At 36.9% G+C, this 24935-nt stretch overlaps 1 protein-coding gene across 1 annotated transcript; it reads right to left on the bottom strand.

The window, feature by feature from the left end:
• Positions 1-520: 520 nt before the first annotated feature.
• LOC107543712 (membrane cofactor protein-like) lies at positions 521-23704 on the bottom strand. The gene is made up of 10 exons (XM_087828084.1): positions 23565-23704; positions 21254-21439; positions 20808-20916; positions 15792-15877; positions 13913-14110; positions 6883-7074; positions 4512-4550; positions 1633-1683; positions 1093-1128; positions 521-586 (listed from the first exon to the last, which is right to left on the bottom strand). Exons 1-10 carry the CDS (start codon positions 23680-23682, stop codon positions 522-524), a joined length of 1080 nt encoding a protein of 359 aa, XP_087684210.1. The 5' UTR covers positions 23683-23704; the 3' UTR covers position 521.
• Between the last annotated feature and the right edge of the window lie 1231 nt (positions 23705-24935).

Consider the following 24935-nt stretch of genomic DNA (forward strand, 5'->3'; position numbering starts at 1 on the left):
AAATCAAATAGTGTTGCTTCTTATTCCCCAGTTTAACTTGTATAAATAAAAAGTGTAAATGAAATCAAATTGGGTATATGAATGACACCTACATAGCTTCTTACAACTTCTTGTAATGCACACAAGTGGAAGCTTTCATCCTAAAAATTCCAGTGAATATACCCTATAGTCTCCACAGTGAACTGTTTTAAATTTAATCCTGGCCGCTACCTCATTTTAGAAAATAGGGTATACCTAGAGTTGGGAAGGCCCCATAATGGCCCCTGATTTGCTGTAGAACTTAGACCTAAACTCACAAAAAATTTTCTTACATTTATAATAGCTAAAGCACCTGAGCACAGATTATTTTTGTTGCAATGACAGTAAAAGCAGCTCAAACTAATTTTCGTAAAGAAATATAATTCAGATGGCACACTAATGTAGCACATTTTAAAAATAAATGGTATGCAATACAAACAAAAGCAACACAAAAGTATGTCAAAAGCAAGAAGGACCAATAAATTAGAAGAAACATGTTTAATTTATACTTTCTTCTCTCTGCGAAGACATTTGTATACACAGGTGCACACTACTGCAAGGGCGACAACTATAAAAAAACAGAAAACAAATGACATGTAACTCTGAAAAATAATTTCCAAGATTCAAAATCTAGCAGAAGAAATTACTGTTGGTAACACTTCAGTGGTCAGAAATACTATTTTATTTAAGCACATGTACTTTCATATTCCAACTGGACTCTTCACTATCTAAGTGCAATTTCCTGGAATCACTAAAAGGGTCCATAGTTAGTCAAAAGAGTCCTTGTTTAGTTTAGAAAATTACCCAAAGCATATTTGGGATGAAAAGTCCTATGACTAATCATCTTGGGGAAAAAAGTATTATTTAGGGTTTGTTACTAAGTGGACGTATAGAATATAAATGAATATACTATCACCAACAAAAGGTGTATAGCGTATGAAAGGTCAGTTTTTCTACACTGGTTTACTTAATTTCAAGCTATAAACACTATGGAAACTGAAAAATCATTAGAAAAGAATCACTTCTTCACAGTAGTATTTTGATTTAAGTGGTATTCAAGTTTGAGATACTTACGTACAGTAAGAATAATTACAGCAATGATTCCTGGATCTGAGAAAAAAATGAAAAGCAGTTTTAAAGATATTGAGCATGTATGGGTCCCAGAGAGCAGTTGCACTTTATTTTTTATCAGATCATCTAAAAACCACAGCAAAAAAGTATCAATCTAGACTTAGCATAACTGCTAGTACATCCAAGTCCCTTTGATCAAAGAACGCTTCACATAGACTCCGGCTATAGGCTGTGCCTTGTGAAACTCTTAATAGGAACATCACTTGTCATTGTTCTGTGCTGCAGTTACCACACCAGGTTACTTAGTAAAGGTTAATAGGACACTTAGAATTCACTAGATTAGAGAAAATTACTCACACCTGTCTACACATACTATTGCATTTGCTATGGTATCTGCAATACTAAAGTAACTATAAATGTCAAGTATTACTAATAATTTGTGATACCTTGTCTTTTCCCTAATTACAAATAATTGGAACATAATATATTCATGTGGAACTCTAAGGTCTCATGATAAAGAATTATGAATAACTAAACGAATACCTAATTCCACAATCTCTTCAATTGTTGGTGATTCACGAGGTTTGGGATATCCTAGATAAAAGTGGAAATAAGTAAAAAAAAGAAGGAAAGACTAAATAAAGCTTAAAGAACTATAACTTCTTTGATTTTGATTTTCTGCATTTGTATAAAAAATGCTTATAATTTCATTTCCTTATAAATTGTGTTAGTGTATTCCATTAAACCAGAATCATAAAATATTCAAAATTTATACTGAATGTCAACAACCTTCATCCTGTGCACCGATATTTCCTGTGACAATACCGTGTAGTATAGCAACAAATTAATCATTACTGTATTCTTAAAATTAGCCTTGAATTCAATATGATTCTACCTAAAATTTAAAAATAAAAATTATTTAGAAGATCTGGAATAGAACTACTCTTTAATATAATAACAGCTATTTATTTTTTTAAAAACCCCATAGCTAACATGACAGTCAATGGTGAAATACTGAAAGTTTTTTCCATGAGATCTGGAACAAGACAGAATGCCCACATTTGCCTCTTCTATTCAACATAATATTGGAAGTTGGGGACAGAGTAATTAGGTAAAAAATAAAATTAAAAGCATCAAAATTGGCATGGAAAAAATAAAAATGATCTCTCTTCACACATGACATGGTCTGTTATGTAAAAGAACTAAAAATTACACAAACCCCCAAACCTGACAGAACTAAGATGAATTTGGCAAAATTGTAGGCTATAAAATCAGCATGCAAAAATCAGTAGCATTTATACACACCAAAATAAACAATCCCAGAGGAAATTAAGTAAACAATTCTATTTATAATATCAAAATGAATAAAATACTTTGGAATAACCAAGGAGGTAAAAAATTCCTACAAGACAACAAAATAATGTGGAAAAAAATTAAAGCCATCAGTAAATAACAAGACATCCTTGTTCATGGATTAGAAGACCTAATATTGTTAAGGTGTAAATACTGCAAAAACAAACCTACAGTTGAAGTGCAACCCCTATCAAAATCGTGAGTGTGCTTTTCCCAGGAATTAAAACTCCATCCTGAAATTTATACGGAATCTTAAGGCACTCGGAATAGTCAAGGCAATCTTGAAAAAGAAGAGTGAAGTTGAGAGGACTCATGCTTCCTGATTTCAAAACTGATTACAAAGCTGCAATAATCAAAACAATGGCACTGACCTAAACAATACAGACCAATGGAATAACAGAGGGCCTAGCATACATGGTCAAGGGACTGCCCACAATGCGTTTCTAAGAACATTCTGTGGGGAAAGGGTAGTCTTTTCAACAAATGGTTTTTGGAAAACTGGAAATCCACAAGCAAAAGAATGAAGCTGGATGCTCACCTTACACCATATACAAAATTTAATTCAAAAGGGACTAAAAAACTAAATATAAGAGCTAAATCTATTGAACTGTTAGAAGAAAACAAAGGACAAGCTTCATGATGTTGGATCTGGCAATGATTTCTTGGATGTGACACCAAAAGCACAGGCAACAAAGGAAATATAAATTGGACTTCATCAAAATTAAAAACTTTTGTGAATCAAGGAGCGCTATCAATAGAGTGAAAAGGCAACACACAGAATGGATGGAAACATCTGCAAATCATACACTTGATAAGGGATTAATATACAAAACATATTAACGAACTCCTAAGTATCAACAACAAAAATCCCGACCCAATTCAAAAATGAGCAAAGGTCTTGAATGACATTTCTCCACAGAAGATATACAAATAGCAAATAAGCGCAGGAAAAGATGCTCTGCATCACTAATCAGGGGAAGGCAGATATACCACTTACCATATTTTACCTGCCAGGCATTAGGAGGCGGTTATCAAAGAACAGAAAATAACAAATGTTGGCAGAGAGGTAGCGAAATTAGAACGTTTTTGCGTTGCTGGTGGGAATGTAAAATGGTGCAGCTGCTCTGGAAGACTAGAACACCTATGAATTTAGAACACCTATGAATTGAATGCTTGATTAAACAGTTGGAGAGAAGACAATGAATTCCATAGGTGGTGCTACTTAGCCACTGAAGGGGGGCGGGTGGAGTGGAGAAGAGCCCAATCTGATCCCATATTCCATAATGAATTTCAGATATACCAAGGATTTAAATGCAAAGAATGCAATCAGAACACATGGTGGAAATGTTTACATAACTTGAAGACTTAAAGCTTTTATAAGACAGACACACACTAAGAGCCATCAGGGAAAACACTGATATACTCAACTACCTATTAATGTAAAACTTCTGCACATGTAACTGACCACAATCTAGAACAGTAAGTGTAAAATGTGAGAGTTTTAGAAAAATATGAACATCACGATTCTATTTCTGGTTAAGAAAAATGAAAAGTGTCAAAGTATGTATAACTACACAGATAAGGATACTGATGTATCCTGACACATAAGAAATAAGAAGACACCTGAATTACTAACAGCGATTAACTCAGACAATGGACCAGAGAAAAAGGGGAAAAACTAATTTTTTACTCTGTATACTTTTGTAATGTTTGAAAATTTACAAAAATACATTTGTATACTACTCATAACAAAAGTTATAAAAAGGAATCTACATCTAATAGTATACTATAAAAATCTTAAAAGAAAATGAACTAGTCAAATTAAGGTAAACAAAACACCTGGATAAATGTTCACTATATATTAAAAGGTCTTTATAATAAGTTTCACAGTCAAGAAATAACATTTTACAAACCCAACAGAAAACTGAGCAAAGGCCATGAATAAATAAATGCTGACAAAAAAGATTCAGCCTCATTAGTGATTATAGAAATGCAAATTCAAAAAAGATGACTTTTCACCCATCAGCCTACAAAGTTCTTAACAGAAGCTGGATAAAGAGTTCATTAACCTGGATAATTCAAAACGGAAGGCCTGGTTGTCTTGAAACCTGGAAAAGTAAATTAGATTCCATTCATCAGTCTTATCAATAAAAATTATGGACTTAACTTAATTTCTTATTTTTTAGAAAGATTAATTATTCCTCAAAATTAAATGTATGCATACTTTCCAAACTTTGCATTTCTACTTCTGGGAATATGACCTAAATCCGTACTTACACAGGTGCATATACTGTGTATGTACATATAAGAATGTTCACAGCAATTTCATACTTTATAATGAAAACCCTAGAAGTTAGCTAAAAACATATCATAAAAATAATGTGTTCAGAGTAAACATATGTTTAAAATATAGCATTATCCAGGTAGTATCATACCAAATAATTTTTATCTTTTTCTGCTTAATATTTCATGAACATTTTTTTCATAGCACAATCACATCTACTTTATCACCACTACGTGTTGCTATTTGTCCTTTGTGTCTAGTTTTTCTCTAACTAGTGATAAAAATTGATTAATGATTCCATGAGGAGTTACGATTTTTATAAAAGATCCTTGCCATTTTTCCTCTTCATAAGCTTTTTCTCACAATCAATTCTCTTCTTCTTTCAAACATTAAATTGTATCAGTGTTTTATAAACCCTTTATGAACTCTCATGGTCAACTCTTTCAAAAGGGCATATGGATACACACAGTATCCCACAGTGCAAATACTCTCTAGGACCATGTGAGTAAACACAGATGGGTCAATGAGTATAAACATCACATGCAATCTTATGTGTTAGTCCACCAAAAATCCTCTTCTCACCCCCACCCCAAACCTCAGAGCACTCAACTAAGGTACTCAAGGAGGATACCAGGTACCAGGTACACAGGGATTATAAAAAGGTGTTCTAATTACCATGTTACATGCACAGCTCCCCTCAATCCTTTAAAATCTTAGGACAACAGAATATATACAAGCAAGTTAGAAGCCAGCGACTGAGATTGGATTTCAACACCCTCATTAAACAATAGGACGTGAAAGCCCAAGGACAGGATGCTCCATGAGTGAGCAGAACCAAACTAGGGCCCAAGTGAGGTGAGCCCAAGCTCCTCATCTTCCCACTATTCCTCTTGCCTCTTGATTCTGCTGAAACCAAAGAGAAGCCAGAGCCAGCAGCACTGAAATGAGGAAGGCAGTTCCCTCCACCACATGGCAATAATCTCTCAAGTCTTCAGCAGAGCGGTTGAGGAGTCCAGGCCACAAGTCCTCCGCTGCATTTCTATAAGTAATGACTTCTCCTGCCTTTCTTCAGTTGGTATGAAATTTAGTTTCTGTTGCCAAATAGAAATGCCCAGTAAAGAGAAAAATATAATTGTATGAGGTGAAGTGGGTGGGGGAGGTGGTAGCAGAAACACCAGTCTTCTGGAGACAGCAGAAATCTCCCAGCTCAAATTGTACTATGTAAGAACAACTAAACTTGCAGTCTGGGAAATGAAGCATCGTCCTGGACCAGGAAGGTACCTTTAAATGTGTCAACAGGTCACTTTTAAAGTGAATTCAAATAGCAAAGTCAGTGACACAAAAAACATACCTATTAGAAAGCACACACCACAGACCTCCCCCTTCACTGACATCAACTGCAGTGATGGTGTCAGTCACAGAGGAGCTTCCGTTAAGAGGCTACTATGCGCCAGGCACTGTGCTAAGTGGTCTAAGTGCAACCAATTGAAGCTGCTTACCCAGGAAGGAAGGCATTAAAGCACTTAAGTGTAAGTAAACACATTTGAAGCTTAAGTAACTTGCCCAAGTTTACATCCCTGTTTACATTTGCAGACTAGAGCAAATAAGTTTAGAATCAGTAACAACAACTAAAATGGCTATAAATATATTCTCCCTCCTTTTATTATTAAAAGTGATGAATGAGTGTAAATAACATGAATTTAAAAGATTTTTGTAAAATAAAAGTAGGATGTCACTAAATTTGAATGATTTAAAATAAGAGGTTTTGACATTGAAAGACATAACAACATAGGATCAATCACTTGGAAACTATCACTTTCTTTTCATTTACACAAATTATGACTTTCATTCTTATTTAGGTAAAAATTCCCATGATTCATTCAATTTACCCTGAACAATGGCTGCTAACCATTTTTATACATAAAAGTACCGAACAAGAGAAATTTATATACCTATGTAATGTACATAACGTGCTAAGAACCCTGTGAACACAAACAAAATCACAACAGCAAAATTCTGTATGAACTTTACGTCATACGTCTGTCATGGACAGGAATAGAAGACGGTTAATTACTAAAACTGCTTCTTTTCAATTATTCTGTATGATTGATATTTAATGTCAAAGAACTAAAACCTTAAAAAACAGAATATGATACAATACGTACCTTTAATACACGTTGGCATCTCAGGCTCCCAAGTACTGTTTCCACCACAGAACACTGGGTTACTGCCATTAAGGTAGAAACCCTCCACGCATTCAAATAAAACCTCCTCTTTGTAGAAAAATTTTTCTTTCATTTCTGATAATGGTTTTCCATTTTTGAGATCTGGCTGTTCACACTGAACCACTAAGTAGAGAAATTCCAGAATTAAGAGAAAGTTGCTTTAACATTGTACCAGAAAAAATAGTGCAAAGTAGCAATTTCCAGTGGAAAGAGACAAGGAATGAAAGACAAGATGGTAAGTTTTTTGTTTTTTTTTTTAAAATATATTTTTATTGATTTCAGAGAGAGGAAGGGAGAGGGAAAGAGACAGAAACATCAATGATGAGAGTCGTCATTGATCGGCTGCCTCCTGCAGGCCCCAGACTAGCAGCCTGAGCATGTGCCCTGACCGGGAATTGAGCCTCGATCTCCTGGGTCCTAGGTCAATGCTCAGCCACTGAGCCAGGCTGGCTGGGCAAGATGTTAAATTAAAAAAAAAGAGTTTTTATGTGCCCTGGCCAGTGTGGCTCAGTTTGTTGAGCATCATGCCTTGCACCAAAAGGTCACTGGTTGTATTCTGGTCAGGGCACATACTCAGATTGTGGGTTCGATACCCATTTGGGGTGCGAATGGGAGGTAGCCAACTGATGTTTCTCTCCTCTGTCTCTCTCTCAAATCAATAAAAAAATATTTAAAAAAAATATAACTTTTTCCTCCTAGAACAAACAGTCATTATAGTTCTTTTGTTTCATACATTTTTTCTACTGAAAATTTTGAGAAAGTGTACCAGATACAAATTCTGGGTAAGTTCAAATGCAACTTTTGTTACTCTTTAGCTCTAGAGCTTTTTTGAAAGTTCATGCTGATTATAATACCCGGTCGTCTCTTTAGAAAGGCAGGAAAGACTCTCATGAAAAGAAAATAGTCAAGCTGAAATTTAAAAGTTAAAAAGCTAGCCATGCAAAGATATGCAAAGAAAATGTTCTCAGGTGAAAGCAACATATATGAACTGGGATGTTCAAGAAATGGAAAGGTCAATGGAGTTAGGGCCATGTTTTCCAAACATTTTAGACTGCAACCCAGTGATAAAAAAAAAATTAAAAATTAGGTTGTAAACCATTATATAAGCACACAGGGCTGAGACAAAGTTGAATGCTAATACTTAGACTTCATACTACTGTACTCTGGTATTTCCAGTGCTGGCCATGACCTTCTAGATTGATTTCAGAACCCAGTAATGGGTTTGGAAGAATTTGGAAAAAACAAACAAACAAAACTACAAAAAACACACTGGGCTGTTTACAAGAGAACATTTTATGAGATTAAATCTGAGCACTGCATAAGAGCCATAATGCACAGCCTTTTTAACCAGAAGCATGCTCTTCCTCCTCACCTATGGATCTGAATTTCCATCAGGTATCTTTTCCCTTCAGCCTGATGTACTTCCTTTACCAATTCTTGCACTGACAATTCTCTTAGATTTTCTTTTCTGCAGATGTTTTATTTCACCTTCAGTTTTGAAGATTTCTCCTTGACAGAGATTTCTAGGTTAAGTGTTTTATTTTCCTTTCAGTACATTATCAAATATTACTGTCCTGTAGTCGCCACAGTTCCTTAAGAGAAATCAGTTGTCATTCTTACTTAGAGGGATGGGGCAAATGAAATATTTCTCTCTGTCTCACTGGCTGCTTTTCCTTTTATACTTTGCTTTCAATAGTTTTGCCATGATGTGTTTAGTTTAGTGAGATTTTGTTATAAATAAAAAAATGTATATATCCTGCTAGGTTTACTAAATTTCCTGGACTAGTGGCGCATTGCTGTTTTAGATAAAATTTCAATATTTTTGGCCTTTATTTATTCAAGTAATTTTCTACATTATTCTCTCTCCTTTCTTTCTGAAACTCCAATTACATGTAAGTTTAACTGCTCGCTACTCTCGCGCGGTTCTGTAAGTTTCTTTCTTTACAGTCTTTCTTTTCAAATCATGTTACATTTGCATTGTCATGACTTCAGGTTCACCCATCTTTTCACTGTTGTTCCAATCTGCTGTTAATTCCACCTAATAATTTACTTTTTAAAATATATTTTTTATTGATTTTTAGAGAGGAAAGGAGGGGGAAAGGGAAAAGGGGAAACACCAATAAGAGAGAAACATCAATGAGAGTGAAACACTGGCTGCCGCCTGCAGGCTCCCACTGGGGATCTAGCCAAAAAACTGGGCATGTGCCGACCTGAAATTGAACCAGCAACCTTTCAGTGCATGGGAGGACACCCAACCAACTGAGCCACACCAGCCAGGGCTAATGATTTGCTTTTAAACTAGGCTTACTAGAGGGGGCAGGAGTGGGGTCAGTGCGGGGGGGGGGGGGAGAAGGGGGGCATCTGTAATACTTTCAACAATAAAGATAAATTAAAAAAATAAATTAGCCTTACTGGATATAATTTACATCCAGAGAAATTCACTCTTTTAATTGCATAGCTGTAATAGTTTTATCAAATGCAAATAACCCTGTAATTACCACCATAATAAAGACATATAAAAGTTGCATTATCTCCCAATACTTCCTCATGCCACTCTGTGATCAACCTCCAGTCACTGCACCAATCAGCCAACCACTGCTCAGTTTTCAATCTCTATAGTGTTACTTTTCCAGAATATCACGAATGGGATCATATCCTGAGTATGGCTTATTTCACTAAGCAAAATACATTTGAGTTTCATTCCTGTGGCTGCATGATTCAGGAGATTTATTGCTGTGTATTTATACCATTATATGGATGTACCATAGTTGTTTATACATTTACCAGTTGAAGAACATGTGGGTAGTTTCTAGTGTGGGATGATTACAACTAAGGTGGCTATGAATATTCTCATACAGGCAATTTCAAAATTTTCTTTTATGTGGCTACCCAAGTTGTATGGTAGATGTATTTTAAATTTTGTGAGATATTGCAAAACTGAGTTCCAAAGTGGTCATGCCACTTTACATTCTTACCAGTAATGCCAAATAGTTTCAATTGCTCCCTATCCTTGTCAGATAAAGTTGAAAGTCAATATTTATACTTGTTTTCATGTCACACATTTAAAAAGGTGTTTAGTGGTATCTCCTTGTGGTTCTTAATTACATTTTTGTAATTACTAATGATACTGAGCCCATTTTCATTTACTTTTTGTCATCTGTATATCATGTTTGGTGAAATAGGTATATTCAAATCTTTTGCCTATTTAAAAATTTGGATTGTTCTATCATTGAGCTGTGAGAGTTCTTTATATATTGAAGATAAAAGTTCATTATCAGATGTGTGCTTTGCAAATATTTTCTATTTATTGCCTTTTTTCCCATTGTCTTAACAGTCTTTTGCAGACCAGAGATTTTGAGTTTGGAACATCCAATTTATTAAATTTTTTAAAGAATCATGCTTTATGGGCTTTAAGAAATCTTTGGCTTGGTCACAAATATATCCTAAGTTTTCTTGTAAAAGTCTTTAGTTTTAGGTTTTAAATGTAAGTCTGTGACCCGTTGTGAGTAAATGTTTGCACATGGTGCTTACATAGGTTCTGGTTCTTTTTTTCTCATATGGAAGTCGAATTGTGTCTGTGCCATTTTTGAAAAGAGGATCATTTTACCGCTGATTTGTTTATATATCTGAGATGAAATCAACTGGATATATTTACAAGGGTCTAATTCTGGACTCACTACTCTGTTCCATTGCTCCCTATAGCTGTATGCCTTATAGTATACTTTATATAGACTCTTGACATCAGGTAGTGTGTATCCTTTAATTACTTTCAAAATTCTTTTGACTATTCTAGTTTGTTATTCCATGTAAATTTTAGGATCAGTTTATGAATTTACAGAAAGTTCTGCATGATTTCTTATTGAGATTGTGCTGAACTTATAGATCAAACACAGAGAATTCATGTCTTTATTATATTGAGCCTTCCAATTGATGGCCAATATATGTCCCGTCATATAGTAAGATCTTTCTTAATTTCCTTTATTGGTGCTTGGTAGTTTTCAGCATTCAAATCTTTTCAAATATACTGATAGATTTATATAAAAGTATTTGGAATATTGGAGGTGTTGTAAACAGCAATTTTAAAATTTCAATTTCTAGTGGTCTACTCTTAGTGTATAGACATACAATTGATTTCTGCAAGTTGATCTTGTATTTTGCAGCGTTGCTAAACCTAAAGTCTTTGGAAGTTTTTACATAGACAATAATGTCATAAGTGAAGAGGCTATTTTATTGCTTCCTTTCAAATTGGTATTCCTATTTCCTTTGTTGCCTTGTTGTAGGACCTCCAGTACAATGCTGAATAGAGTGGTGAGAGTGAGTGTACTTCCCTGGTTCCTACCTTGGGAGAAAATAAATTAGTCTTTTACCATTAAGAATAATGTAAGTGTGAGATTTCTGTAAATGCCTTTTACCAGGTTGAGATATTTAGTTTTCTTCTATTCCTAGTTTGCTCAGAAGTCTTATCATGAAAAGATACTGAGTTCTGTCAGTTGCTTCTCTAGGGCATCTAATAAGATGATCATATGCTGTTTTCTTCTTTACAGTCTCTTGATATTGAAAATTACACTGACTAATTTTTGAATTTGGATCAACTTTGCATTTATGGGATAAATCCTAATTGGTTATGATGTATTATTAGTGTTATATATGGCAGGATTTGATTTGTGGATATTTTGTTTAGATGTTTTGGTTCTGTATTTATTAAAGATATTGCTTGTAATTAATTTTCTTGCAATGTTTTTGTCTGGTTTTGGTATCACACTAATGTCCTTATGAAATAAGCTGAGAAGTGTTCCCTTCTCTTATATTTCATGAAGAGTTTGTGTAGAGGTGCTAATGTTTATTTCTAAAATGTTTGGTAGAATTCCCCAGGTAGGCCATCTGGGTCTACAGTTCTCATTAAGGGAAGGTTTTAACTGTTTCTATACAGGTTATCTATATCTTTAAGTAGTTTTAAAATTTTGCGTCTTAAAAAGTTTTTTTTTGATTGTAAGACCACCTTGTTGGGCTACTACTCTTCTACTAGCAAGAAAACTGAGCCTTAGAAAGATAAATAAACTTAGCCAAGGTAACCCAGCTACATGGCAGAGCAGGATTTGGAAGTTACAAAATCTTTCTTTTTTAAAAATATGCTCCCATGGTTAAAAGTGTTTTACTGAAAAATCTGGGTGAAGATTCAAGGCCCATCTCACCGCACTCAGTTTTTTCTCTTTACCCATCCCTCCACTCTCCTCCCCTTTGGAAACCATTAGCTTGTTCTCTGTATCTATAGTTGGTTTCTGTTTGGTTTGTTAATTTGTGTTGTTGTTTTACATTCTGCAAATAAGTAAAATCATATAATATTTGTCTTTTTCTCTCTGATTTCACTTAGCATACTACCCGCTAGGTCCATCCATGTTGTCACGAATGGCGAGCTTTCTCATTCCTGTGACGTTCTCCTTACCCACTCACCTATCGGTGGGCACCAGTAATTTGTTTCTTTCAAGGAATTTGTCAATTTCAGTTAAGTGGTGAAATTTATAGGCACAAAGTTTTTCTGTAACATCCCCTTATTCCCTGTGTCTACAGAATACTCAGTGTCGTCTTTTTCATTCTTGATATTGGTAATATCGTCTTTTTACTTGTCATTCTAGCAACAGGTTTATCTACTTTATGATTCTTCACCAAGAAGCACGTGTTAGTTTCATTGCTTTTTCTCTATTATCTTTTCAATTTCATTGATTTTTAAATTGATTACCCCGTCTCTGTTTTGAGTTTACCCTTCTTAGTTTTTTTAAAATGAAATTTCCAGATTATTGATTTGAGATATTTTTTGTACTGTATTTTATGCTCTAAAATTTTCTCTAAGCAGTATTTTTGCTGTATCACACAAATTTTGATATTTTGATATGTTGTGTTTTCATTTTTATTGAATTCAAAACACTTTCTATTTTTTCTTGTGAGTTCTTCTTTGACTCAATGGTTAGTTAGACATTTTACATAGCTGTTAACTGCCAGTCAGGCAGCACTTGACAGCGAGGATACGTTCTGAGAATTGTGTCCTTAGGCAATTGCATCACCGTGTGGACATCATAGAGAGTACTTACAAAACCCTAGATGGGATAGCCTGCTACTGTAATATGACTGACAGCGCAGTAGGTTTGTTTACACCAGCATCGCCACAAACACATGAATACTACACTGTGCTGGGACAGGATTTCCTAGGTGACAGCAATTTCTCTGCTCCATTATAATCTTATAGGACCACCATCATATATACAGTCCATCATTGACTGAAACGCCTATGAGGCACAAGGCTGAATTTGGAGATTTAAAAAATTATCTCTGTTTTGATTTCTAAATTTATTCCAACATGACCATATAATGTACTCTGGTTTGAATAATTTTAAAAAATTATCTTATTGCCCAGAATATGGTCTATCCTAGAGAATGTTCCGTATACACTTGTAAAGAGTAAATATTTTGTTGTAATTCAGTGGTCCCTTTTCTTCCAAAAGTCAAATCCCCTTCACTGTCTCCCGGGTTTTGGTTACTCTCTAGTGCCTTAAACACTGTTTTTAAAATATGTGTGTAGAGTTTATCATTGTTATAGGTAAGAGAGCTAGTCTTTTACAATTTACTCCACCATTACCTACTGCTATACCTCTCAGATGTTTTAATATTAAAAAACTTTATTTTTAAGAGTGTGTGTTCAGTTTTTAGTTCCTCCAAGCAAAAAAATCCTAATGTATGCACGTACACAGTAGTTCTCATTGTATAAACTGGAATGCCAAGAACATGTTGGGGGGAGTGGCTTCTACAACTAGAACTCTTTTTGATTCAATTTGACATATAATAAATTAAAAGTTAATTTAACAGGAGGAGGAGGCACATAGGTCTGTTTATTTATATGTAGAACTATCTACAAAGTGTTTCCAGTGTATTTACAAATGCATAAGAAAATAAATGGAAATATCATTACCTTTACATTCAGGAGGGTCGCTACTCCATTTGCCAGGCCCAGAACAAGTTAGCCTGTTCTCTCCAACAAGTGAATACTCCTGTGGTCCATGTGAAGGATCACAACTATAAGTTACTCCTTCATTAAATTCAAATACATCCCTCCAGCTATTTGTGAATTTTCCATTTTTTATTTTTCCAGGAGCCTTACACAAAATCTCTTAAAAAGAGAAAAAAAAAGGAAATGAGATGAAAAAGGGAAGATGAAAGAGCAAGACAACATTTAGTAAAATCCTATGAACTGTCTTCAATTTCGTTAAGATATGATTTCTACACTGTAGTTGTGAATCCAGTGTCCATTCAGAATGTTTCTTTGAGAACGTGTGTTACCCCAAAGTCAAACCATGTAGAAATGAACTTTCAAAAGAAAACTGATTTTCTTAAATACTGACATGAAATACTTATATTTATCTATGAGGCTAAGTTTTGTTCTAGTCATCATAAGAGTTGCTGAAAATTTAAGGAGAAAATATGCATGTGATTAAAGATAAAATTCACTGCTAGTTGAGAAATGCTTTATCATTTATAAATACATCCATTTGCTTAGTCATTGGTTCACAATTGTACTAAGATAGTCTTTTTTCACTTTCAACCTTACAAGTGTACAGTGAAATTTTCCAGAAGCTACAATTTGTGTTATTTCACAACAGACTAAATCTAGGTATCTTCCTTTAAGCCAGATTTTGAAGAGATTTATAAAAATGTATATCAATGTTACTATTCTCACTAATTTTTTTGGAAATTTTAAAATTATTTTATAAAAAATACATTGCATATTTTAACATGCATCAACTTTACTGTTTTAAAAATATAAATAAATAATTATTTTAGAAACTTCTGTTTTCATTCCAATATAATGAGTATCAGTAGACATTATCCCCCATAGAGCAGAGTTCTTTGGTATCTTTGTTAATTAAAAACATAAAGGGCAAACAAGAGTGTTGGCAAGAATGTGGAGAAAAGGAGAACTCATACACTGTTGGTGAGACAGTAAGTTGGTGGAGCCACTATGGAAAACAGTTGCAATGTTCCTCAAAATATTAAAAATAGATGTACCATATGACCCAACAATTCTACTTCACTTGTGAGTATTTACCACAATTAAACAAGCACTAATTTAAAAAGATATAAAAACTCATAGGTTCAGTGCAGCATTTTTTACAATATAGCCAAGGTACAGGAACAACTTAGGTGTCCATCAATTGATGAATGGATAACAAAGATGTGAGATATATATCTATATGTATTTATATATACATTTATATAGTATAAATATACATCCATATACAATGGAATATTACTCAGCCATAAAGAAGACTGAAATCTTGTCATTTGCAACAACACTGATGGACCTAGAGGGTATTATGCTAAGTGAAATAAGTCAGACAGAGAAAGCAAATACCATATTTCATTTATATGTAGAATTTAAAATAAGAATGCAAACAAAACAAACAGAAATAGACTCAAAAATTAAGAGAACAAACTGATTGTTCTGGAGTAAAGGGGGCTGGGAAGATGAATAGATAAGGAGAAGGGGAGTAAGAGGTACAGACTTCCAGTTATAAAATCAATCAGGTGACTTGATATAATGTACAGCACAGAGAATATATTCAATAATAATATAATAAATTTGTATGGTGACAAATGGTTACTAGATTTATCATAGTGATTACATTGTAAGGCACATAAATGTTGAATAACTATGTTGTGCACCTGAAGCTGATATAATATTGTATGTCAACTATACTTTACTTGCAAAAATATCAGCATAAGTGGGTTGGTCTCAAGGCCAAAAACATTGATAACTGCTGGTCTAAATTATGAAGTGAAAATTTACTTACTTTCACATTTTGGGATATCATGGTTCCAATACACTTTGTCTCCATTAAGTTTACAAGTTATAATTGGTTCACCTACTAAGTAATAACTAAATGGGGGGAAAAATAAAAGGTTACTGTTTTCTTTACCAGCCAACAAGATGTACATAATAAAGAAGAATATTTCCTATAGTTATTTTCTGCACTTCAGTCAGTTGAGGGGACAGTTTCTTAAATGGCATAATATAATGAAAGTGCTAACCAAATATGGAATTTAATGAAACAGTTTCTGCATTTGAACACACATTGGCCATGAGCAAGGATATCTTAATAAACCTGTCATGGCTGTCAGTCTGGCCTCTTTGCTATCTCTGCCATAACATACGGATTAATTTCCATGCCTCTGCTCCTTCCACTCTGCTCAGTCATACAACAACCAAGTACAGAGATCAGGTCCTAGAGCTTGCCTGACTGGATTCAAGTCCCAGCTCCACCGCTGACTTGTTACTTGAGGTTGGGCAAATCTTTAATGTTTCTCTTTAAGGAGATAATAGTATGTATCTCATGAGGTTGTTTTCAGTATTAGCTGAGTTAGTGTCTGGCACACAGTGAGTGCCAGGTAAGTTTTAGCTGTTATTAATACTGGCATACCTCAGAGATATCACGGGTTTGGTTCCAGACCACGACAATCAAGTGAGTATCACAAGAACTCGAATTATACCACTTTTTGGTTGACCAGTGCATATCAAGCTATATTTATACTATACTGTAGTCTACTGAGTGTGCAATAGCATTATGTCTAAAGAAACAATGTATATATCTTAATTAAAAATGCTTTATTGCTAAAAAATGCTAATCATCATTTGAGCCTTCAGCTGAGTTGTAACTTTTTTGCTGGAGGAGGGTTATGCCTTGATGTTGATGAAAATGCAATATATGTGTAGAGCAATAAAGCAAAGCACAATAAACCAAGGCATGCATCATGTATTCTTTAAATCAGAATATGTTTCTAGGAATAGCTCAGACATACTGCTTGTTGAAACCTTCTCCAGTTATTTAATTTCACAGTACTCTCTCCTGGATTCTCACTACAATAATCATGGTACTTCTCCTTCACTATTTTGCCTTGACATTTCTCTGTATACAGTGTGTTTCTCCATAAAGCTACAATTTCTGTGAGAAAAATCTGTCTTAAATGTTTGGTACCCTTCAAAATGCTTTAGCAGTCCCTCTATATATAATTATTAAATGGATGTTCCATTATTTTTACTTGATTAAGTTTAAAAAGTTAGTGAAACGGCTTGTATATAGTTTCAGTTGGCTTTTCCAAGAAGACTCACTCCTTTTCTCCATATTTTAGTGTTTTAAGAGAGAATTCTGAGAAGATGGCAGAGTAGGAAGCACTAGGACTTCATCTCTCCAACTAGAAAACAATTTCAATGGCAGAATCTGCTTAATGTAACTATTTTGGAACTCTGCAGTCTACTGAAGGCTTGCAACTGCCAGGGGAAGACTCCAACAAGTAAATGTAATTTCAGTAAATTTCAGCCCTCAGGAAAATAGCAGCTACACATCCCCATCACCCAAAATGTGGCGGGCAGCTGTGTATGTATTCTTCAAACATCCTGCAGTAGCCAGGTGGGCAAAAAGGCCCTGTCCTACAAATATCAGGGGTTTGTGTTCTGATTACTGCTTCTAATTACTGAGTAGTAGACAAAGAGTTGGGAGGCCATTGTTGTGGCATCTCCCTCCTCCTCTAGCCAGCCTTTTCCTCCCCAGGTGAAATGATTTTCAGGGGATTTAAAGATCCTGCACACTTTTCTCTCTATTTCATATTTTTCTTTTCCTCTCTCAGAAGCCAGACATTAAAACCGAGGATCTTCAAAAAGAACTGCTTATATATGGAAAATTAGAAATTGAGTTCATGTGCTCAGGGAAAGGCTCAGAAACAACCTGAGGAGATCTTCAGTTTATATCTTGGGCTGATCCTCAGCACAGAGACACCCTACTACAATCAAGAATACAAAAAAAACCCCCACCCAAATATAGGAAGGTCTAAGAAAGATGAAGAAGCTGATTTCTAGAGTTACCACATTGTTAGATTAAAATATGCAGTATTAAAACAACAACAACAACAAAAAATCACAAGGCATACAGAGAAAGAAGAATACATGATCCAATTTAACTTTTTAAAAAAATTGATTTCAGAGAGAGGAAGGGAGAGGGAGAGAGAGATAGAAACATCAATGATGAGGGAAGGTCATTGATTAACTGCCTCCTGTATCCCCCCTGTTGGGAACTGAGCCAGCAACCGTGGCATGTGCCCTGACGGGGAATCAAACCACAACCTCCTAGATAGATGTTCAACCACTGAGCCATGCTGGCTGGGCAATGAACGATTCATTTTTAAAAAATCAACAAACTGTCCCTGATACAGGTGCACTGGCAGATTTACTAAACAAAGACTTCAAAATTACTCTTAAATGCTCAAAGAACTAAATGAAAAAGTAGAGGAAGTCAAGAAAATGATGTGTGAACATAATTGAAATATCAATAAGGAGATAGAAAACCTGAAAAAAAAATTCTGGAGCTCAAAAGTACAATAACTGCTATGAAAAATTCACTAGAGGTATTAAAGGCAGATTTGATCAGGCAGAAGAATGAATCAGTGAACATGAAGTTAGAACAATAAAAATTATCCTGTCTGAAGAACAGAAAGAAAAACAAGTGAAGAAAAGTTAACAGAGCCTAAGGGACTTGTGGGATACCATCAAGTGGACCAATATGTACATTATGAGAATCCCAAAAGAAGAAGAAAGACAGAAATGCACAAAAAGAATATATGAGAAAATCATGGCTGACAACTTCCCAAATTTGATAATAGACATGAATTTAAACATCTAAGAGCTCAATAACCACCAGATAAAATTATTTCAAAGTGTCCCACACTAAGACACAATACAGTTGACACTCCAAATCTGCAGGTTTCACATCTGTAGATTTAACCAACCAAGAATTGAAAATATTCTTAAAAAGAATACATATTTTTTTCTTGTCATTATAGTGTAACAACTATTTATATAGCCTTTACCTTTTATTAGATATTACAAGTAATCTAGAGGTGATTTAAAGTATACAGGAGGATGCCTGTAGGTTATGTGCAAATACTTTGCCCTTTTATATAAGGGACTTGGAATGGTATCCCCTAGGAGGATGGCAGTGGTGCTGGAAATAAGCCCTCAATGATACGTAAGGACTACTACTGTAATCAAACATTCAAAAACCAAAGGGATCTTCAATAATATAATCAGCAGATCATCAGAAAATTTGGACCCCAGAAGACAGTGGGCTGATATACTAAAAGTGCTAAAAGAAAACAAACAAACTTTAAACCAAAAATACTCTATCCAGCAAAACTGTCCTCAAAGTGAGGGAGGAATTAAGACAGTCCCAGGTAAACAAAAGCTGAGGGAATTTCTGGCCACTAGAACTTACGTGCAAGAAATTCTCAAGGGAGTCCTACAAGATCAAATAAAAGGACACTAGAAAGTAACTTTGACCCATATAGGAAAATAAACATCTCACTAAAGGTAAATACATGGGCAATTATAAAAGCTTATATTTAACTTTGCCTTTTAACTCCAAATCTTGTTTTCTATATAACTTAAGAGAGAATGCATTTAAAAGAACTATTATGTTTTGGGACACACAATATATAAAGATGCATTTTTGTGATGGTAACAACCAAATGGGGTAGCTATGAAGCTGTAAAGGAGTTAAATTTTTGTGCTAAGCTGGTATACATTCTAATTAGATTGATATAACTTTAGGATTTTAAATGTAACCCCCATGGTAACCACAAAGAAAATAGCCATAGAATATACACAAAAGGAAATGAGAAAGGAATTTAAACATTTCATTACAAAAAGTCAATTAACAAAAAAGGAAGACAGTAATGCAGGAAATGAAACAAAAAAGCTGTCAGACATATAGAAAGCAAATACCACACAGGCAGAATCCCCTCCTTGTCATTAATTAGCCTACATTTAAATTACAAACTCTCTAATCAAAAGAAAGAGGTTGGCAGATGTGCAAAAACACATGATCCTATTATATGCTGTCAACAAAAGACTCCCTTGAGATCCAAAGACAAGATCAGGTTGAAAGTGAATGGGTGGAAAAAGATATTCTATGCACACAGTATCCCAAAAAGAGCAGGGGTGCCGGGCCAGGTGTGGCTCAGCGGTTGAGCATCGACCTGGGATCCAGGTGATCAGGGTTCAATTCCCAGTCAGGGAACATGCCCAGGTTGCGGGCTCGATCAATGACTCTCTCATCATTGATGTTTCTATCTCTCTCTCCCTCTCCTTTCCTCTCTCTGAAATCAATAAAGATATATTTAAAAAAATGAAAAGAAAGAGCAGGGGTGTCTCTACTAATATCAGGTAAAACAGACTTAAAATCAAAGAAGGTTGCAAGAGACAAAGAACCTTAAATATTAATAAAAGGTACCTATAACAAGCAGATATAAACATTTTTGACACCTTAATGACAGATCATCAAAATATATGAAGCAAACAGAATTGAAGGGAAAAATGCACATTTATACATACCAACATTTCTACAATAATAGTTCACTACCCCACTCACAATAAAGGATAGAACAACCAGACCGAAAATATGTAAGGCATTAGAGGACTCCAACAACACATTTCTGTGAGCCCTCCAACTGATTTTTTTTTTAAATAGGGTGCACTTTGTTGTCAAGGATAAAGTCACCATGATTACTACATTTGTGATGCTTACAATAAGCATATTATGACATATAGAAAGGGTTATGTAATTTGGCTTTCCTTCCATTTAAATTTCTTTCTATTAAGTACATATGTTTTCAGTCTCCATAAAAAGTCCAAGTATTGATTTGCTACAAGTACAACTTGTCACACAGAAAACAAGATGAAATCAACTTTATGGAAATGCTTGAGAAGAAAAATATGGAATCAGTAACATTTGCCTTATTTTCTCTAAAGAGCAACTTACCCGTAGTTGCAATAAAAGTAAGCGTCTCTATCAAAAGAAAAGCCCAGTGGTGGGTCTACCTCTTCATATACTTCACCATTTTCAATTTTGGGGACTGGACACTGTTTTCCTAAAAGGAAATTTTCAAATTTATTTTTTAATACAAATTTCAAAACATATTTAAATAAAAATCAAAATTCTACACTGCTCTTTTCAATGCATGCAATACTGTTTTCCTAAGTTAACTATTATAAGGGAAAACATAAAATTCACATTTACCCAGGCAACCAACTGCCTACAAAAAAATTCCCGGGAGATTTGTGAAAGTCTAAAAATCTGTGCCACTATCTAAAACCTAGTTCCACATGAGATCATCTTTGCCATAGTGGAAAATGAACCCAAAAATGTGTAAAAAAACAAAACTAGAGCAAGCACACGCACATACAAGAATGGTTTTGTTTACTTACTGTAACAAGCTTCATCAATAGGGAGCCATGTGTTATTTTTCTCACAAAAGGAACTGAGTGTAAAATAATATGAGTAAGAGTATCCTGGTTTACACTCATAAAATATTCTCTCCCCTGGAGAATATGAAGGTTTAGGGTTACCCCTTAACCTCATAGACTCGAACTCTGGTGGTTTACCACAGTTACCTAAAAATAAGAAAAGAAGAACATAAAAATAAAATATGTAATCACTTAGACTAGCCAGAGACTGAGGCCTGGCAGCAAGTAGGTGGTACAGAATAAATGGAAAAGTCCTTGGCAGATTTTAAATAACTGTTCCCTGCTCTTACCCAAGTGGCTGTAGTAATGGGCGATGTGTAGCACTTGCTTTAAATAACATTCTATTAGCTTTTGGTTTGTTGGGAAATGAGCTGAATTTTTATTCAACGGTAAATTGAAGAGACAAATATCAATGTTTTAGGTCTTAGAGATATATATATAGGTCTGCATCATCCCCCACTTCTTTCTAAATTCATTTCAAAACTCAATTCTCTTCTAAGAAGTCCTTTTTGTCCCTAGTGTCATTTTTATTTCAGTAATTCTTCTTGTTTACGTGTATGCTTGAAAAATCTAAAAAATGTGTTAAAACTATTATGTAAAATAATGTGACAGAGACACATCAAGTCAAGTTCTAAAGGGCGAAAAGAACGCAGAGGCCTCTCCTCTAAGGCTGAAGGCACGAGGAGAAAGGAGACAGGTCTATAGTGATCCCTGAGGAACCTCTCCTCTCTCACACCCTGGCTTGGTCTCACTTCAGATGGTGAGGCCAGTCCAGAGGGCTCTAAACCAGGAAAATTTTTCTTCTTTCTTATCATATTCTAAATTCTAAAATTATACATACCCAGTCCAACATTTCATTTCCATCAAGTCCTAAAATCGACCTCCTGAGAAAATATTTTCAACCTTTCCAGTATGTTGACCTTGATATTTTAATGTCCCTCAAACGACTGCCAACCCCAAAGCCCTAGTAATTAACAACATTGTTTAAAAGAGGGCTACTATACAGGTGAGTTTCATTAAGATTTATTGAATACCCTGAGCTAGACATTCCCACTTACAGCAGGAAAACAAACATGTCCTAGAAGTTCTACATAATTCTGTTCACATACAAATACAGAACATCATTCTAGAATTTCCTGGAGCCATCAGGAAAGCAAGCACGTAACAGCATGTCTGTGATTAAATTATACAAGGGTCCTTTGTTTTAGGCATTCAATTTCAGTAACTATCCTGAAAGCACCTAAAGAAAAAGGGTTTCCTAATGTGACTTTTTATACCATAAAAGTGCTTTTAATATATATTATGTATTTATATATACATATGAGAACTCATTCCATTCAATGAAACATGTATCAAACTTAGTGGATAAACTCCAGCGTTTGCTTTACGCGCCGCGCGGGAACCCCACGGCACCAGTGCTTAGCGTTCATTTCTTAGATTCTCATTTCTCACTAGGTTTAGCCCATGTTTTTTAGGCTGCTTCGGATCTTCCTTAAATAGGACCCAATCTAATGAAGAAGAAGAAAAAAAAAAGCAAAATAATACCAATACGATTTGGGGGCAACAAGGACCCTGTGACCTTTCCGTGCGCAAAGCACTGCGCGCCCGCCCGGCCCTCCTAAGCCCCAGGCCCCGGGGCTGGCTCCCGCTTAAGGGCTCCGCGCACAACCCGCGCCCCCCCCCCCCAGCCCCCGTGCAGCGCAAGGAGGGGGCTCCCCGGCCCCACACGGCACACCGTGGCCTGGGCGCTTCCACGAGGCGCTCACCGGGGACACCCGCCAAGGCTCCCCCAGCCCGACGCGGCCTGGCGGAAAGGCCGCGCTCGGGCATCATCACCGCCGGGAAACGCAGCGCAAACGCTCCCCGCGAGCGCAGCCCCGGCCCCGGCCACATCCGCGCGCACGGGCGCCCGAGGCGAGGGCGTCCCACTGAGCGGCCCAGGCCCGAAACACCCGCAAGCTCTGGCTGCCAACGTCTCTCCGTCCCGGGCAGAGCACGCAGCGCCCAGCGCCCCGCGAGGCTCAGTGCCGACCGCCTAGCGACCTTCCCCGATGGCACGACAGGAACCCCCGTCCTGGAGCCGCCCCAGCACGCCCCTGAGGCTCTGTGGCTAAGCCTCCTACCCCGACCCCGCACCAGCAGGGTCCACCAAGCCCCGCGCCTCCCGCCCGACCCACCAAGAGAATCCCCCGGCCGTCGGCTCCCCCCACCGGCCGGCTCCCCAACCCCTTCCAGGTCGCCTCGGGAACGCGCACCCTCTCCAGGCTCCTACCGAAGGATGTGGGTAACCGCAGCGCTAGTGTCACCAAAATGATCCCCACGAAGCACCGAGGAAAGGGACTCTCGAGGCGGCGCGGAGGTGCCCTGCGCGGCTCGCAAGGCGCCGTCATTCTGCCGGAGCGCAGCGGGAAACCCGGGGGACAGGGGCACCTACCTTCCCGCGGGCGGGTTCCAGACGCAACAATCGCCCGACCTCAGTGTTGAGCAACGGCGGTGGGCGTGCCGGGCGCCCTGGGGCTGGGCGGGGCCGCCCCGGGAGAAAGGCGGGGCCGGGGCCGGGGGTGGGGGTGGGGGGACAGTCGGCTCCCCAGGGACTGTGGCCTGGCCCTCGCTAGGGTCTCACCCACCCGCGTCTCCCCGCAGCCCTGGAAGGGAACCCAGCTGGTGGAAGCCTGGAAGCGAGAGTAAAGCACCGACCTGAAAATAGAAACCCAGAGCCTAGACAGTGGTCGCCTGGGGACCAGCACCCCCGGGGCTCCCCTTTTGTCCTGGGGCCTCCAGACTGTCAGTAGTGCCAGGGCCCTTGCTCGACATTTGGCACTAATCAGGCCTCCTTAGGGACAATACCTGAGATGTCTGTTGCTGAATGTCTGCTACTGAATCCCATCAAGGCTGCTCGACCTCAACGTCTCCCAGACGCCGCTTTCACTCCTGTGGAACTGAAAGCACGCACTGAACTAGCAAGAAAACAGGGGCCGGCCCACGGAGAGAGCAGGCGGACTGCTGTGCGGGCGTCTGCGGGCTGAGCAAAAAGGGGAGGGGACGGTGTGCTGAGGGCCGGGTGCAGGGGGAGGGGGGAGGGGAGGAGGGCATAGAAGGGATAGGGGATGGAAAAAAAGTTAATAAAATAAAAATCACCAAGATGGTTTGGCCGCTGCACCGTAAAGGGTAACTTTACGGTCATGAAAGAGCAAAGAAAAGGAATTGAAAATGCTGAGCAATGTGAGCGAATATTTTGATGGGACCAGAACCCTCAAAGTTTTAGTCGTGAAAAGATTTAAAATGGACACAGCTTTCAAATCACCAGTTCCCTTTAGAGTTTATCCCATAGAAACCATCTGAGCTGTGAGCAAAGATGTAGAATTTTGGAAAAAATATAAAGACTAAGTGTCTAGCAAAAATATTAAGGAATCAATCATAGGTAACTATATGGGATGGAATTCTATGCAGCAAGCAGTGGGAAAAAATATCAATGTGAGAAACTGCTGTATTTATAAGTGGAAAAAGCAGACTCCAAATCAGTATATACCCCTTTTGGTATTCCTTTTATTAAAACAAAATTAGTATATCGATACACATAAAAGATTAATTGGTAATAAACCACAATTAACTAATAGTAGATAGGATTATGGTTATTTTATTG

This window comes from Miniopterus natalensis, chromosome 19 (genome assembly GCF_054644295.1).
Source record: "Miniopterus natalensis isolate mMinNat1 chromosome 19, mMinNat1.hap1, whole genome shotgun sequence".
Taxonomy (NCBI): domain Eukaryota; kingdom Metazoa; phylum Chordata; class Mammalia; order Chiroptera; family Miniopteridae; genus Miniopterus; species Miniopterus natalensis.